Source organism: Carassius auratus, chromosome 8 (assembly GCF_003368295.1).
Source record: "Carassius auratus strain Wakin chromosome 8, ASM336829v1, whole genome shotgun sequence".
Taxonomy (NCBI): Eukaryota; Metazoa; Chordata; class Actinopteri; order Cypriniformes; family Cyprinidae; genus Carassius; species Carassius auratus.
The window spans coordinates 1,701,647-1,719,786 of record NC_039250.1 but is presented as its reverse complement, the minus strand read 5'-3'; the positions used below and the strand labels follow the sequence as shown (position 1 = coordinate 1,719,786).

Below are 18,140 nucleotides of genomic sequence, written 5' to 3'. Positions count from 1 at the left end.
ATTTTTAATTCTGTGGTATAACAAAAAAAATCAAGACACGTTTTTCTTTTAAATGGAAACCAATATATAAAAAAAGTCAATTTCAGGAAATAAAGTCAGTATTGTTTAAAAAAAAAAAACAGCTTTCATAAAAACGTTGGTGAAACTAAGAAATGAAGAAAGTCACATAACTGATGTTTACTCACAGAAATTAAACTTTATTTAGTCAAACATTTTAATGACTTCAAAAACTGTCTTCAAGATAATGTGTTTTTTTGGCTTCATCTTCACGCCACACTTCTCTCTCGTGTTATTAGACACTGGATCAATCCCATCTCACTCACTCGGTCTCTACCTGCTTCTCAGAATCTCCTGAATCTCCCTTCACAACAACACACTCTTTTCCATTCACCACTGCTGATTCTGACTGTGCTACTTTCACTGACATCATAATATTGCTCGGTTTTGATTGGCTGTCAGTGGAGACACCATTAGTGCCTTTTGACTCCTCCTCCTCACTTTTGTTTTTTGTGGCACAGTCTCCATTATGCAGATGGGACTCGATCTGGCCGTTCATTTTAGAGTGGTCTGGTTTCTCAGAAGCTTCAGTTTCTGCATTAGTGTCTGTGGCCTCTTGCGTCTGTTCCCCATTGGCTGTGGTCTTCTCAGTAACCTCTCCATTATTGGTCTGCAGCTCTGAAGCTTTGTTCTCATTGGTCGATTCAGAGTTCTCAAGTGTGGCCTTTTCCGCCTCTTCTGCGGCTTTCCTCTCTTTCAGCTTCTCTTTGAACTCCATCATTCTTGTGCTTAAGCGACAATAAAAGTGATATATTTAGCTTTTTCCATTAATTAAAAATGCACCTTATACAGAATCAGAACCTGGAAATTCTGCCGAAACTAAATGCTTATTATTCACTAAATTTTACAACTCCCCAGAAGTGTTTTTGCTGTTGTTGTTCTTTTTTTTTTTTTTTTTTTTGGTTTCTTCAAAATGTAATTATAATAAGTAATAATAGTAGCAACTCCCACTAACAAGCGAAGATTTTATTTAAATACACAATATTTTTATGAAAACACATTTTACATTCTACCGTAATGCAGAAATTAACATCATATGTTAGTATTTGTCGTTCTGGCTTTAATTTATGCTTATTTAAATAACACTGCATTTATGAGAATCTAATTAAAAAAAATAGCAAAATAACAAAAGTGATGAGAAATTAAAATGTGTGCATAAATCTTTTTATATATATATTTTCAAACATGACAATACTTTATAAATACTACAGGTACACATTTTATTTTTATATGTAATGTATTGTTTTATATTATTTGTATTATTATTCATATATAAAGTAAACAGTACATTAATTGTCCTGAAATTCCAGGGATTCTTAATGTTCAGTGTTGACGTGTTTGTGAATTTCACTGTGGTTAAATCCTGAAAGTCTCTTACCTGTATGAAGTCTTCAGTATGCCATTGACCAGAGCGAGCTGCTCCAGCGTGATGTCTTGTGAGGGAACCAAACCCTGAAACACAGCTCATGTTCAACAAAAACCTGCAAGTCTTCACACGTGGGCTCTATTAGACAGCGGTTTAAAGCTGTGCTTACCTCAGGCGGTGTATCACTAAGCTCCACGCCTCCCTGACGAATGGACCGTTCTACACGCACGGCCTGCTGGGTAATGTTCCTCAGGAAGTCAGAGCTGCATTTGGTTTGAGGATGATCTTCTCCGTACTGTTGCACCACATGAACATGCTCAGAACATGATCATTTATTCAAAGCAGAAGTTCAACACACGGACACTGGATCTGACCTTGATCTGGAAGATGCGGTGAGCTTCCTTTTCATGATTCATGCCTCCTCTGAAGTCTCCAGCCACACACAGTCTCTGAGCCAGCAGATGGTGCCTGCCGAACATCAGAAATGACCTCAAGCTACTTTAAACACACGGGTAAAATAATTTTTCGTTTAGATGAGTTGGAACCCTAATGGGCTGCCTCAGTTTCTAATTATGCAATCACCTTTAGGGTAACCAAAACTCAACTACGCTTAATGGGCATCAACTAATTATTTGAGATATATATATATATATATATATATATATGTGTGTGTGTGTGTGTGTGTGTGTGTGTGTGTGTGTGTGTGTCTTTAATTATAAATTATGCATTTTCAGAGAAATAAAATTAGAACAAAAAAAAAATCGGATTCAGAATTAAATATCATGAAAATAATGTCACAATGCAAACAAATAACTGGGCTACAAGGCAAACAAAAATATGGCCCTAAAGTCTCTAATTAGTTCTAACAAGTCCTAATTAGATGGCACTTCTTTCCAAAACTTGATTTTCCATTAAAAAAAATAATAATCTACACACTGTTTTTGTATTATTATTAGCAGTTTTTGAGTATTTTATATTACTGGTTTATTGTTCGTAAATAAAATGATAAAAATAATATCAACTATTGCATTAAAAGGCCATTTTTTATTATGAATGCACTATTTTCTATCAGTCTTGTCAGTATTATAGATGTATTTTTAAAACTGAAAATTCCTTTAAATGTTTTGTTGCATTTAAAAATTGGTTTTTGACTGGAAGTGGAAGCTTAAAAGATGTCTATATAAGCAGCTCACTAGGGTTTGGAACAGAGCCATTGTGTTTAAAGATTACTTTGCATCTCTCTCTGTTTTTGTTTTCATGGTTAAAGCATCTTACATCAGAGCGGTGGTCAGGTCCGTGTCTCCTCTGAAGGAGCTGTTGAGTTTCAGTGCGCTCTGTAGATACTGTAAAGACTGCTCTCCCTGAAGAACCAAGCCCAGAGAAGCCTGAGGGAGAAAAAAAAGAGAGAAACATTATTACTCAAACCAATATTTCTATTTGGGGTCAGTCATAGCTTGATGATGCAAGATGAGGTTTACATCAATGACTGCAGTGTAAGGATGATCTGCTCCGTGAACCGTCAGCAGAAGAACTTTGGCACGATACAGGCATCGCTGAGCCAGAGCGGTTTCACCTCCAGCTAACAGATACACTGCCAACAACACCTGGAACAGAAGATCATCATCATCATCTCTGTGCATCTGAAAAAGTAGGTCTGTCTGGTTTTGTGAGAATGTGACTCACGTATTGCTGAATGGTGTTGGGATGATCGAAACCCAGAACCCTTTCACTGATGACCACGACCCTCAGCTGCACGCTGCGAGCCTACAGGACACAAGAGAGACATGGAGCACATGACAAACCTAACGGAACAGTCTTAGAACCTTAGCTAACATTCTAACAAACGTTCTTCCAGTCACGTTAACAGAATGTTTGCTCAAAGTAATGGTCTTTAATAACATTAAAACTCTAGGACTAAGGTTTTTGGAATGTTTGGAATATTTTTTAAACGTTACTACTTACTGCTTGTTTTAGAATGTTCAGAAAACCTTCAATAGTAACGTTCCATTCTCCTTAATGTTTTCTTTAACATTCACATAACAAAGAAAACAAAACGTTTTTAAGCATTTTGAAAATAGTTCTTAAGCAGACGAAAATAGCTCTAGACAGCAGCATTTTGCTAAATACAGTATTTAACATTTGAAGTGGATCGTAGTTATCCTAAGACAAGATCGATTTGGTTTTATGTTTTAGGACTGATGAAAGGTTTTACAATTCAAATGTTGACTACTTTATGTTTTATTATATATTAATTGTATTTCGATTTAACCTATTGTCCTCATTATTAAATGTTTGAATAAAAACAAGTTTTTATTACAGTTACTAGTTAAATGCTTATTTTTCATAAATCATTTGACATAAAAACTGCTTTATGTGAATGTTTTACAAACTTGATTGTTTATTAGCTAATCTATTATTAAGTAAACATATTTTTGGTTTAGGTTTCGGTTTTGGGCTAAATGAGATTTTGGTTTCTGTGTTTCAATAATAATAATAATAAAAAAATACTCATCACTATAAATTGCATCTTATATTGTGTTTATTTAATTGCTGTCAAATGATTAATCGCATCCAGAATACATTTTTTTGTTCACATTAAATATATGTGTGTATTGTGTATATTTATTATGTATAAATAAAAACACACTCATAAACTATATATTTCAAAAATACATACAAGTATATATTTATATAAAATATAAATATATTTAATATAAAAATATATTTTTTCTGAATATAAACATACACGTGTGTGTATTTATATATATATATATACACACACATAATAAATATGGATAGTAAACATATATTATGTAAATAAAAACGTTTTATTTTGCATGCGATTAATTGTGACAGCACTAGTTTATTTATAAACTTTATATAAAATAGATATAAAATATTATATTTATTATAAAAGGTATAGTCTGTATTAAACATTTTTCTATGATTTAAAAAAAAAACTTGCTTGATTAATTTTTTAAATGTGAGCTGTCTGTGCTTTCATTTGACCTAAATGATCTTATTACACCACAAGATTTCTTTAAGCCACAAGGCAGCAAGACACACCCTAGATAGTGCACACACACCCACCTCAGCAGGATGACCCTGTACATAGGCCACTTTTGCCAGCTCACTAAGACAACGGCAGGCTTCAGGGTGAAGGTCATCACACACACGACCGTAGAGGTACGCCGCTTCTTTCAGCTGCTCGTACGCCTTCTCCAGTAACCCTACAGAGAGAACAGAGTCAGGCGAAGCTGTTCACACGTGACTGTGTTACTGCACACTGGCTCGTCGTGAATACCTTTCTGAAGACTGTTCTGAGCCGCGCTGAACATCCGGCTGGCGTCGGTGGTTGTTGTGGTTGTGTGCTTGACGACAGGCAGGATGTTGAGCACGTCTTCAGGAGAGACTGGCGCTTTGTTACGGCTGTCAAGAATGTATTCTCTGAGACGGAGCTGTGGGACATTCACAAACAGACCAATGAGAAAGAGTCACAGCACAGACACACCATAAGATAGCAGCAAAGATCTCCACAAATGCACTGCTCTACAGCTGGAATCAAGGGAGGCATGATCTTACTTGTGCACCAAAGCTGAATTTATTTGATCAAAAATAAAGTAATATTATTTCTACTTAAAATAACTCAATACATTTTAAAATGTAATTTATTTCTGTGATGCAAAGCTGTATTTTCAGCATCATTACTCCGGTCTTCAGTGTCACATGATCCTTCAGAAATCATGAAAATATTATATCTGCATTCTAAACATTTCTGATTATTATCAATGTTGAAAACTCTTGTGCTGTGTTGTGAGAAGTGTGAAAATTCATTTTTCAGGATTCTTTGATGCATAGAAAATTCAAAAATTAAAATATAAATAATTTGTAACAGTAGAAATGTCTTTACTGTCACTTTTGATCACTTTCTTAAATAAAAGTATTAATTCCTGAAAAAAATATCTGACTCAAACATGCTTTTTCAATATATTTTGTTAGAAGATGCACTATATTTTGCTGAGATGTATATTGTTATTATTATTTATTTATTTGTATAATTGGTGCTTTTCATTCCTAGTTACATGTGGTATAATAATACTGTACATTTGTTCTGTTGATGAATAGATTTCTTGACACCTTGGCAAAAAAAAAAAAAAACTGAAATTAGTTTTAGTCTACTTTATTACATATGTCTTGCTTTGTGTTTCTGACTTACACCTAAGAGATTATCCTGCGAGCCTAGCATACACTATAAGATAAATTATCGCATGCAAAAAAGAAAAAGTATTACTATAGTCTTTCAATTTTAACAATTTTTTGATTGGTTCAATGCAATACCTGAATGCCAGTCTTCAGGCACATCTCTCTCAACAAGGATATCTTCTGGAGTCCATACTGCTCTACTAGATGATCCACGTTTGACCTGTAAAAACGTTTACTTTATGAAGGGTGTATGAGAGACATGTAAAGGTTCAGTCTTTTGGATCGGATTATCTTGGCTCACCCAAGCCCTTCTTTAAGTCTGTATGTTTCTTGAGCATCTTGAGAGATCAGACTCCACAGTTCATTCCCACTGAGTGCGGTCCATGTTGTGCTATCAGAAGCCCCGCCCCCTCCGCGGCCACGCCTCCTAGAGCGCTTCTTAGACTCCTCCCCATTTGATGCGGAACTGAAGTGGGGAACCAATAAGCAGCAGAGGAAATGACTCGCTGCTGCAGACAGGTTAGATGTTTCCACTCCCTGAGCAACAGAAGACACAGTTGCGTTTTTATGAATAAACAAATCTTTTAAATAAACATAACATCTTAGATTGACTCAGTGGTAAGAAATACCTGGATGTAGCCACTGAAGAACCGCTGCGCACAGCGCACAACAATCTCTGCAAACGCCAACCTCTGAGAGAGATGATCAGATATGATTAAGATGTTCTTAAACGTAAAATCTCCCCCAATATAGAGGATTTTAAAAGCTTTTACCGTGATGTGTCTCAGTTGGTGTTTGAGATCTGATTGGTTGATAGATAAGATCAGGTGACCTAGATAACGAAGGTTTATGCCTTTCTGATGGAGGGCTTGTCGTAAAGAAGCACCATCCATGGGTATGTCAGTGCCGTGAATGCAGTCGTTCATCTGAAAGTTAACGTGCATTCAATCAAAATACAGTAAAAAAATGAAACGCTAACATTGTGAAACATTAGATAACTTTTTCAAAGATGATCAAAGCTGAATTTTCAGCATCATTCCTCTTCAGTGTCACATGATCTTCATATCTTTTGGAAACTGCGCTACATTTTATAATTCAGGAATATTTGCTGAACAGAAAGTTTAAAAGAACAGTATTTATTTGAAAAAAAAAAACTGTAACATTATAAATGTCTATACTGTCACTTCTGATCTATTTAATGTGTCTTTGTTGAATAAAACTATTTTTTGGCCAAATGGAAATCTATAAAAAAAAATACACTCACAAATTCTGGTATCTGGTGGTTTATGATAAACGATGCTGCTTCCTTCAACAATCTCTTCTGTAGCTCCAAGGCCTCACTGTCTGAGCTGGGAAACTCCACACCTACTCAGAGAGACAGAAAACAGGATTTAAGGGCCCAATTAGGGAAATTCTTATGTTTAGCAGTAAAAAAGCCAAACATGATTTCTGTTGAAGACAGACGTGATTATTTTAGCTGTACTCTGAAAGCTGCCTACATAGACAGCATCTTAAGGCTTAAGGTGATGATGTTGGCTTTTAAGAAACGTTTGAGCATAAATCTAATGCAGCATCTACACGGAAAAGTGAAATAACAAACACTGAAATAACTTCCATTCAAGATGTTGAACATTGATTATAAATATATTTAATTCAATACTTAAATTATAAGAAAAACTGAACTTTTTATTATACTTTAAGTATTGAATTAAATATATTTATAATCCATTAAATAACTGAATATTCAACTCAATATGATATGCATTTCTTCTCATAAGCATAGCGACATGTCAAGTCTCTCATGTTGTTCATACATGACCCTGGAGCACAAAAGGGCTAATTATTCGAAATTGAGATTTATACAGCAACTGAAAGCTGAATAAATAATCTTTCAATGAATGCATGGTTAGGAGAAGACAATATTTGGCATATTGGAATCTGAGGGTGCCAAAAAAAATTTAATATTAAAGAAAATCGCCTTTAAAGTTGTTCAAATTAAGTTCTTAGCAATGCATATTACTGATCAAAAATGAGTTTTGATACATTTACAGTGGGACATTTACCAAATATCTTAATGGAGCATGATCTTTACTTAATATCCTAATGATTTTTGTAATAATATTAACCCATACAATGTATTGTTGGCTATTGCTACGAATATACTTCTGAGACTTAAGACTGCTTTTGTGCTCCAGAGTCACATATGAGCATTCAAAAGGTTTAATTTCATAAGATACTGCCTAAATCGAGAGTTTACAAGTAAACTGGAACAGAGCTTCTATGCAGTTTGTTTTAATGCATATTATTGTGTTAATGTGAGTATGAGCGTTTCCTGACCTGGGGAGTAGACATCAGGGTTGAAACGCATCTCGAAGATGATGTCACTGACGGAGCCGACATCTTTGCATGCTTTCCTGACTGCGTCAATGTTCCGGGAGTCAGCTGACAAATCACAAATAAACACATATGATTATTCCTGTTAAACAAACTGATCTCACTCAGACACACGGTCCAACATCCCTTGACAAATCGTGAACACTTGCTTTTGTTCTCACCAGATTCCATGCACTCTTCCAGCCCTCCATTCTCCTCCATGTGAGCCTTCACTCGCTGCGAGAACTGAGCATGTCTGAAACATCAAGACAAATCCTGTTCATGCACACAGATTAACAAACAGAAATATCCAGTTTAATAGCCAAACTTTTACATATATGCATGAGTTGGAATGTGTGGAAAAACTGTGTGTTTGATTCATGCATTTATAATTGTTGCTTTCTCACGATATGATGCATTCTTAACATAATAAATTGTAAATAATGTTACATTTTAGAACAAATACTAATTCACTCAGACAATTTAGTTTTATTTTGAGCACAATGGCTTTCAATGTAATCGACCAATGGAAGCACTGGAGAAACTTAAAACTCAATCTGTCTGAAACATTTAATACACAAATAATGTTAATTTTTAATAGCAAGAAAACGGATTAATTTTCAACATAGAAAGCAGTGTTACTTTAGTAATATTTATTAACTATAATAATTAAATATATATTATACATTATAAATATATTAATAAACTATTATAGTTAATTTTGAAATAGCCTTTTTTATACTTTCAGTTTTCATATTAATTTTAGCCAAATTTTTTGTCATTTTTATTAGTTTTTGTTTATTTTAAATAGTATTATTTAGGTTTATTTCTTTTTAGTTTTAGTAAATTTAATCTAAATGAAACTAAACAAAAATGTGAAATGTTAGAAAAGTTTTCAATCTAATTGGTTACATTTTATTTCAATTAACAAAAAAGAAATAATAGTAATTTTAGATAACAATAATAACACTGCTAGAAAGACAATAAATACTTTGCTGTAGCATTCTTACAAACCAACACTGGCTCAACCAATGGCGTGGACTTGGGGGCGTGGCTATCTATGTAATTAACCAATGAAAGCACTTGGGAAACCTGTCAATACTCACTTGTGTTGAATGAACGCCTTCACTAGCTCCGGCCGTAACCGACACAAAACATGAGGGTACTGTCTGGGAAAACTCCCTTCTGTTTCTGCTCCTCCTTCTCCATCTTCTACATGGAAGTTGGCATCAGCTGGCATAGTGCGATACACATCCAGCAAGTAAAACCGACCATCGGCCCCCAGAATCCCCTGGGCATCTACAGAGGTGAAGAGGGGCAGCTGATGCCCGGTCGGCCCCAGAACTGCATGTCTTTGCAGAGAAAGGGCCTTTGCGGACTGAGCCAGCAGCTGTAGGAGTTTCCGTCTGGATGGATTTTCCAAAGGCCCTGCGCTGTAACCGTATAAAAGGCCATTGGGAACCTCAGCCTGCTCGGGGCCCTGAATACCCGGAGCCAGGCCCTGCGCAGACAGCCGAACGCCGCGGTAGTCGGCCAGCGCGGTGGGGATGGTGTGCAGGTTTTGGAGGTCTCCGTCCAGGTCACTGTAAGCCTGAACACATCGCAGCTCGTGGCGTTGAGCGGCTCTGTGACTCCGCTCTCCTCCCAGCCAGTGGTCTCTGTGTGCCGGGATACTCATGAACACGCCGCCGCACAAGAACGCCGGGTCCTCGTGAGAACCACTGACTGGGTCGACAAAGCCATCCATCACCTTCTCTGCTGCTTGAGCAACAGCCCACACAAAAGCACTGTTCACCTACAAGAACAAGCAAAGACAAGTAAGCGGTGTAAACTATGAAAACCATGGTTTTTCATGCAGTGCAATGCAATTTCATAAAACACAAAAAAGTGCAATGCAAAAAATGCAATGCAATGTAATGCAATCCAATGAATAAACAATAAAATATGAATTATAATATAAAAAATCTAATAAATATACATTTCAGACAATTTAATGAATTGTTGCATCGGTTTTGAATCATTAAACCGAACCATGTGGACAACTAATTCACTAAAGAAACTCGACTTCAGTTTTGATCATGCTTACTACAGTATAAGAGACAAACAGAGTTACTGTCACACTACTGATGAATGTAGTGGAGTTAAACAGTACTGCTGAAATCTGTTCTGTTTAGTTTGTGTTTACTTCAGGTGATTACTTTGTCCTTACAGTATAATTAAGCTAGACAACTGAAAACACAACATCATTCTCAAAGATAAAAATTCCTAAGTAAATGAATACAGTATGCTTTGTTTTAGAAGGAGAAAAGAGTCTGGTTTAGTCTGTAGTAATAATAATGAGTTATATATGGAAACTGCAGAAGTCTGTGGATATCTTAACAAACGTGTGCTCGGACCTGAAGTAACGCTCGGTCCCTCTGAAGTCTCTCCTCCAGACTCCTCTGAGGAAGATCTCTGGCTGTTTGAAGCTCCTTGTTCCAGTCAGGAGCCTAAAATTCAAAGCAGAACATTTGAATGACACACACACACACACACACACAGACAGGCAGGGGGACAATGTGACAGACCAATGTGAATAGACAGGTACAGAGAGAGAATCCGAGATAAACTTTACATTTTTTCTTTGAAAATCCAAGTCAAAAAGTACATTTTAGCTATTTAATTTATGCAGTGGTGACAGTCTTCGGCTCAGTGTTTTGTCAGGAAGGCATACCTAAACATTTTACTTTAAATTATTTTCATTACTTCATGATTATGCATTTCTATGCGTCATTATTTCTCACCCAGTCGTGTCAATAAAGAGATTTGTATTAGAGCACTGATAGGTGTTCACCTGGGCGTTGAGGTCCTGGTCCAGACCCAGCCGGCCGCTGAAGCTGGGTTTGTGTGAGTGAAGTGAGGAGATGCCCAGCCAGCTGAGAGTGCGGTACGGGGTGGACAGTGTCTCCTCAGACGGCAGAGATGGCCTGAATGAACAGAGACGCTCAATCAACTATCTGACAAACATGTGAGATAGAGATATGAGAGTGTGTGTGTAAGAGAGAGATGTGAGTGTGTGTGTAAGAGAGTGTGTGAGCATGTTTTTGTGACATATCAGGACACAACTCTGTATAATGACATGGGTATGACACAGGTATTACAAGGAGAGGGTGACTTATGAGGACATAACCCATGTCCCCATTTTTCAAAAAACTTATAAATCATACAGAATGAGTTTTTTTGAGAAAGTAAAAATGCACAAAGTTTCCTGTGAGGCTTAGGGTTAGGTGTAGGGTTGTTTGTGTGTGTGTGTGTGTGTGTGTGTGTGTGTGTGTGAGCGTCACCTGTGCCGCAGTGTGCTCAGGTTGTGTTTGAACTGTGGGCTGATGTGGGACAGCAGGTCGGTCAGACAGTGACACACTGGAGTCGACTGAGCAGGACGAGGGTCAAACACTTCGGGAGTCGACCTGAAACACAAAATACAGCTCGGTTTTTGAGAATAGATTTAGTTTTTTATTCACTTTTTAACTCCATTCCAGCATGGTTTTTGAGAAAAAAAAATCTCTATAATTCTGTGAATTGAATATGCCACAAACAGTCTGTTACTTCCAAAATTATATTATTGGGTAAATCTCATGAGAATAATCTCATATGTGAAGTTAAATAAAAAGAAATAATATTTTGTACAAATAATATGCATAACATGTATACAGATATTTTCCTTTTTTTACATTTTATAACATATATAGTTGTTAAAATTAGACTTTCCTTATGCAAAATCTAGTATATTTCATGTAATGTCTACTATATTTATAAAAATAGTATATAGTATATATATATATGAAACAGTATGCAAAATGCAATAAACTACATTTAAGATAGTAGCAAGTCACATTTTTGTCACATGACCTTAATTCATCTTAAAAAATGTATGGTTATTTTGCTTTTTTATTCCAGTTTTGTGTACATTGTAAGTTTTGAGTGTGCAATTAAATAGTGAGTCAAGGGATAGATTTTCAAAACTATTTCCAGTTCATTTGTCACACTGGAGAAGGCAGAAATACTAAAAGTGGCATGAGAGTCAGTGGTTCTGAATTTAGCTATACGGAGAGTCTTACCTGTTCATGTAGAATCCACGTGGGCAGGAAGTGATGTCATACTGCTTGTCCTCCAGAGTGTGGACACTGATGTACATGAAGTCACCTTGCAGCTTCCGGAAACCAGGGGGAGGGTTCCAACAGCTGAGTGACAGGTCCAGCATGTAACTGGGAGCCTATAGGAGCAGCAGTTTGAGTGAGAAACAAAGTCACATGCCTGAAGGTTTATTCGTGTGCATTTGACATACTTCACTGTGTGTGACGGTGGGCAGCAGGGTCGTCAAAGGAGGAAGTTCTGAAACTCCAGGCAGAATGTAAGCAGGAGGGGGCGGGACTTCAGCAGACTGCTCTGTCTTACTATTGGCTCGTTTGTTCTTTGAGGAGTGCAGAGTGGGAGGGACTTCTAATACACACACATCAAACACGCAATCAGACAATCCCATTGCCATGGGCTTAAAAAAATAATTAATGCATTTTAAATTATTTAGAGGCATTACTAAATAAAAGCACTTTTATGTGCTTTATAATAACATTTGTGGACAAAGACATAATTAAATCCACAGAACTCAACAGCAACTTAAATGCATTATTGTGTATTTGTTACCGGTCGTTTGGGTGAGTGTGTTCAGTACAGCGGGAGATCGGCCCTCCATCAGGGCATCTTGGGGCCTGACAGCTTTCAGCATCTCCTGCACTCGTGCCAGATGAGCCTGCGCGGATCGAGGCGAGTACGGCTCTAGAACACACACAAGAACACTTCATGATACCAAAATCAGGCTTTTACCCCAGCTATGCTGAATTTCAAGGCGTCTCATCTTGTAAAACTATGATTTATCCAGTGAGCAATAACATCTTCTATTCTATCATTTATTTTCCCACACTGCTTATAATGAGGGCCATGTGACTCACTTGGCTCAGAGAAAGGATTCATTAGTTTGCCGTCAAACGATTCGCAATGAAATCAAGAAGTTGCAAAACCAGTATAGCAAAACCCCACTGATCCCTGTGGAAATTATCACTAAAACCAGCTTAAACTGGTTGCCGCATTTTGGAGTATGGTGGATGGTTTTTAGCTGGTTCAGGTTGGTTGTAGACCACCTGCTGGTCATTCTTGCTTCAGGTGGTCAAACTGGTTTTGGATCGTTTGGAGCTTTCTTGTGCATTTCCATGAGTTTTCCAATGGTTTATGAACACTGGATGAGCTAGAATCTAAATATTGGATCAGTGTTGTTGTTGTTATTATTATTATTAAAAGTAAAACAAACAAACAAAATACACACACACACAAACACACACACATCAAAACTAAATATAAAAACTAAAATAAAATAAGGACTTAAGCTTGGCTGTTAAAAGGGTAAAAAAATTAAAAATAAAGCTTTAAAAAAGCTAAATAAAAGTAATAAAATAAAACATTCAAATTCCATTCCAAAATCCATTCAAAACATGTAGTAATTAGAATTTCCCGCCAAATATCCATGTACAATATATTTCAGTATTTTACAAAAGCACAAAACGTAAACGTTCCAAATGGAAGGTCTTTCTGTTCACCTTCCACCAGACGGAGAGTGACTCCAGCTTTGAAGCCCTTGACGTCCTTGAGCTCCGTCATGGGGTCAAGGGTCACACCTGAAAGGGCCAGAGCGACAGACGTGCGCGGTGCCACCTCCTCTCGGCCCAGTAGGGTCACAATGGCATCCTGGACCGGCCAGAATCCATGAACCTGCAAAGCAAACATTACCAGCATAGAAGATACAATCCTTGCATTAATGGATGACACATGCTTTAAATCTTTTGATGTTCTGTTAACAGACATATTTGAAAACATTTGCATTGCTGATCAACACAAATCAGACTACTAAGGTTACACTTGATTCCTGGATGTTAATTGGAGTAGAGCTCACCTGCAGCTCGAAGGGTTCGACACCCGCACCCTGAATCTTCACTGGAAACGATCCATCATCGTCTTTTTTGCCTCCAGTAGCTTTTTTTCCATTGGCTAAACATGAGACATCTGCGGAGTGAAGAGGGTCAAACATGAGCTCAAAAATGTGCTTCGAGCCAAAACAGAAGTTACATAAGAGAGTTAGGAAATCTGTCCAAATGTCACGAAAGGAATGGAGGAAAAAGCAGTTTTCCATCCTAGAATCTATCAAGACAATAGTACCATGGTACTAGCTTGTTTTTTTAGGCATGATGCCCTGGCATTACAGTGTTTTAGGGATATGTGCCAAACAAACAAAAAAACCTTCTAGCATAGTGCAAAGAACTACATTCTAAAGCATTTCTCTTCCTGTAAAATATCTTAACATTCTTAAAACAAGATTACATGGGAATTTCGTCTTAACAAATAACTATAGTTTTACTAAAAAAAATTAAATTAAAACGAACAAATATCTCACAAAATTTTAAAAGCATTCATTTTTCTCTATATATATTTGTTTTTTATCTTATTTTGAAGTTTTTGAGTTAACAAACTGGAGAAAAATTGCCAATAAGGTAAGAACATTTTTTTTTTTTGTTAGTTTTACTAAAAAATACGAAAAAGGAAATAAAACTTACAAACTTTTGTCACAGCGCAATAAACTATTATTTTTTATTTATTGACTGATTTTATTTTCCTGTAAAAATATTTTAACATTCTTAAAATAAGATACAATTAATTGGGAAGCACAACTATATATATATTTAAAAAAAAAAAAATTTTTTTTAAATCCTTTGTTTTTATATATTTTTCTTAATTGAAGTAGTTTTAAGTAATTTATTTAAGTTTTTGAATAAACAATTTGTGTGTGTGTATGTGGGTGGGGGGGCTACCAACAAGGTAGTAAAATTTGAATATTAAACATTTTAATAGATTAATGAAAAACAAATTCAAACGTGTCCAAACGTTTGAGTGTATATCAGAGCAGCACAGTATTACCATCTGACGTGGTACTGCCAAAATACTATTCTAACGTCAGATGGACGTCTCCCAGAGGTTTGACTCATCTGACATCCATTAGAGCCGCAGATCTGAGTCTCTCTTGTTGGATTTGTAGGCAAGTCTAAGATCTCTAATAACAGCAAGACTCGGCTTGATATGGCATGAGCATGTCCAGACATCTTCCAAACTTCCCCCTAGCTAATGAGAGCGGAGAACAGGCGCTATTACTAGTACTAACACACCACACTCCCTCACTGACGGCAGATACTGATCTCCGAGACTCGCTGGACGTTAGCAAGGAAATACTCTCACACAAACATCCAACACAACCCAGGATGAGATGCATCATCAGGACAAAGACTATTGTTCATGCATACTTTATAGGTCATAGTAAATATAAATAAATGTATCCTTTCGTAAAGCCACATTTCAGTGGTTAATAAGAAATGTGTTTAATGAGAGTAAATGTGTTAAATGGAACTGGGTGTGCTTTTTGATCATCATCCATAAATGAAATAAAAATATTTCGTAAACAAAAGACAGTGCGGTTGAGGCATGTGTAGAATTTTATGAATGATGGGCATTTCTTTTCATCTGTCGACCTGCTGAAGTCTGTCTTGATTTTAAGATAACTAGCTTTATTAGTAACAAGTTATTTAGGGAAGCAGATGCTTGGAGAGTTCACCTGGAATAACCCGAGATGAAATATCATGAAATATACTGAAATATAGTCAGAAATATAGTGCTGTACCACGCCCTGTGTTTGTTTATCAAACCTGTAGCTAGTTTGATTGATCTTTCAGCTATATTTTTTTTACTGTAATGTTGAAAAATTTAATATAAAATGTAACATTTTCAAAACTTGAGTAAATATACGAAATTGCATTTATGATTTTTTTTCTCAATACCCAAATGTTAAAATGAACTAAAATACATCAATTCAATAGTTTAGTTTTAATGATAGCATTTGTACTGCCAAAATAAATCCTGTGATGTGGAAAAATAAAATGTCTAACAAATATCAAATTAAATTAAAACATTTCAATAATTATACAATGTAAAATTACAAATGTCCTGAGAATAATGTTGCAATGCAATGCAATACATTTAAAAAAAAAAAAAAATCCTGCAAAACAAAATGCATTGGTAGTAAATATGTCAGTCAAATTATAATAATAAAAATTCTAATTTTCATAAAGTTAGGTAAATTGTGCATGCAATTATCCTGAAAAAATAAATAAATAATAATAATAATAATTAAAAGAAATGGTACTCTTCATCTCCATAAAAGTTTTTATTTTAATTATTATTATTTATTTTTTTGTGGTTTAAACTAAAACATAAGCACAGAAAAAGTTAACTGGTTCCAATCTGTTCTCAAAAAAGATCAATCCATGCAGAACTACAGCCTTTCAGTTTCCACCAGGGGCTGATCTGAAAACTTTAGGGGGTACATTAGTGCACGAGTGTTAAAGTGGTTTAAGTAGCATACAATTTTAAGACGGGCACACATCAGCCCTCTAGAGCGAGCGCCTCGAGAGGGACGCGATCATGACAAGCTGCGTTTGCCCCGAGAGTTAAAGAGAGACAGTAATGTCTGCGAGTTTGGCCCGATGCCATGAGGAATCTCACAGCTCTGCCTCCTCGGTTTAACACGTGTGTTCAGAAGAGCAGGAAAGAACCACAGAAGTATACAGACGAATACATCACCAGGAGGTCAAAGGTGAAGTTTGCTATTTGTGAAAGCTGCAGCACCATGAATATAATCCAAGCTACATGTGTTTGTGTCTTCATGCACATAATGCATGCATGCATCAAACTTTTCACACAAACACCAAAAGAAAGCTTGATCCCAAGCAATGAGAAAACATCAGGAAGAAGTTGAGAGAGAGGGAGGAGACTGCATGAATCAGAGCAACTCAACTCTTACCCATAGTTCTCTTCTCTCCGTTTCCTTTCTTCGCCGTGTCCCTCATTTCTGCTCTGGTTTTCTCTCTCTGTGGCTGCTGGTTTGCTCTTTGACTCGGGACACAGTGTGTTCGGAGAGCTGTCAGGTGTGACTTACCCAACACGTCTTTTTAGTTTGTCATTCCTTTCCCTCGGACAGCCACTCCCTCCAGCGCTGGCAGAGCTTCTTCTCCTCCCACTCTCTCTCTCTCTCTGTTGTTTGGCTGGGCGTGACTCTTCACTCCATTTTGCAAGAGATCAGTGAGTGTTTCCCTCCCCCTCTGACTTCCCTCAGGGCAGGGAGGGATCCTGGACACACACACACACACACACACACACCCACAGAGCGAATCTCACCAACCACATCAAATGCATTCAGCACAAAATGAACAGATAAATGCATTAAATAACATTATATACAAAATACAAACAACTTTAAGCCAGTACAAGTTTTTGTGTTGTAAAGTTATTTTCATTGCAATTAAGTGCATTTAATTTCCAAATTCTCATTCAATGCATACATATCAGGGTTATTATCATAAAAAAAAGGGTAAAATAAAATTAAATAGGCATAATATCACAAAAGACAAAGTGTTGCAACTAGCTGAAATAAGATAAAAGACAAAAATTATTAAATGGAAATAAATAAAAACTAATATGATCCTAAAAATACACCTAAAAGGCAAGTTAAAAATAAAATAAACATTACAACTTAGAAATGTTGCCTTCGCGACTAATTGAAAGAAGTTTAGGTCAAAGCACTAAGATTATTAACTAGAAATAAATAAAAACTAAAATGGACCTGAAAAGTAACCTGTAAGGAACATAAATATTAAAACTTGAAATGTTGCCTTGGCCGTTTACTTAAAAATGTTGAAAAAATTGAAAACAGAAAAATTTAATAAATAAAAACCAAAAATGGACATAAAAATAAATAAAAAAATAGACCAAAAAATATTCCTTAAAAAAAAAATGTTTAAATTGTTTTTTTGTAAAAAAGTATACAATTTAAAATAAAATATTAATATTAAAACAGTGTCTTTCCAACTAGTTAAACACTACAATTATACATATAACACTAATATGATCCATGTTCTCTTCCTCCAGTTAAATTTCTAAATAAATAGGTTATGAAAAAAAAAAATGCAATGCTAAATAATATTAATGCTCCTCAAAATGGGCATTTCTTTAC

General features: G+C 36.0%; 1 protein-coding gene across 2 annotated transcripts; it reads right to left on the bottom strand.

Moving 5' to 3' along the window:
• Positions 1–171: 171 nt before the first annotated feature.
• On the bottom strand, positions 172–17,248 carry LOC113106933 (clustered mitochondria protein homolog). Of its 2 annotated transcripts, none has more exons than XM_026268980.1 (26): positions 16,932–17,248; positions 13,980–14,089; positions 13,627–13,798; positions 12,680–12,811; positions 12,324–12,478; positions 12,097–12,251; positions 11,323–11,445; positions 10,833–10,965; positions 10,396–10,488; positions 9,106–9,794; positions 8,170–8,255; positions 7,964–8,068; positions 6,891–6,991; positions 6,400–6,552; positions 6,256–6,318; positions 5,928–6,163; positions 5,762–5,846; positions 4,728–4,881; positions 4,514–4,653; positions 3,107–3,187; positions 2,902–3,027; positions 2,699–2,808; positions 1,798–1,891; positions 1,593–1,718; positions 1,436–1,509; positions 172–785 (listed from the first exon to the last, which is right to left on the bottom strand). In XM_026268980.1, the coding sequence occupies exons 1-26, from the start codon at positions 16,975–16,977 to the stop codon at positions 320–322; spliced, it is 4,008 nt and encodes a 1,335-aa protein (XP_026124765.1). In that variant the 5' UTR covers positions 16,978–17,248; the 3' UTR covers positions 172–319. The 2 variants fall into 2 exon arrangements, with proteins under 2 accessions (XP_026124765.1, XP_026124766.1); XM_026268981.1 differs by having other exon boundaries at positions 8,182–8,255; positions 16,932–17,235.
• Between the last annotated feature and the right edge of the window lie 892 nt (positions 17,249–18,140).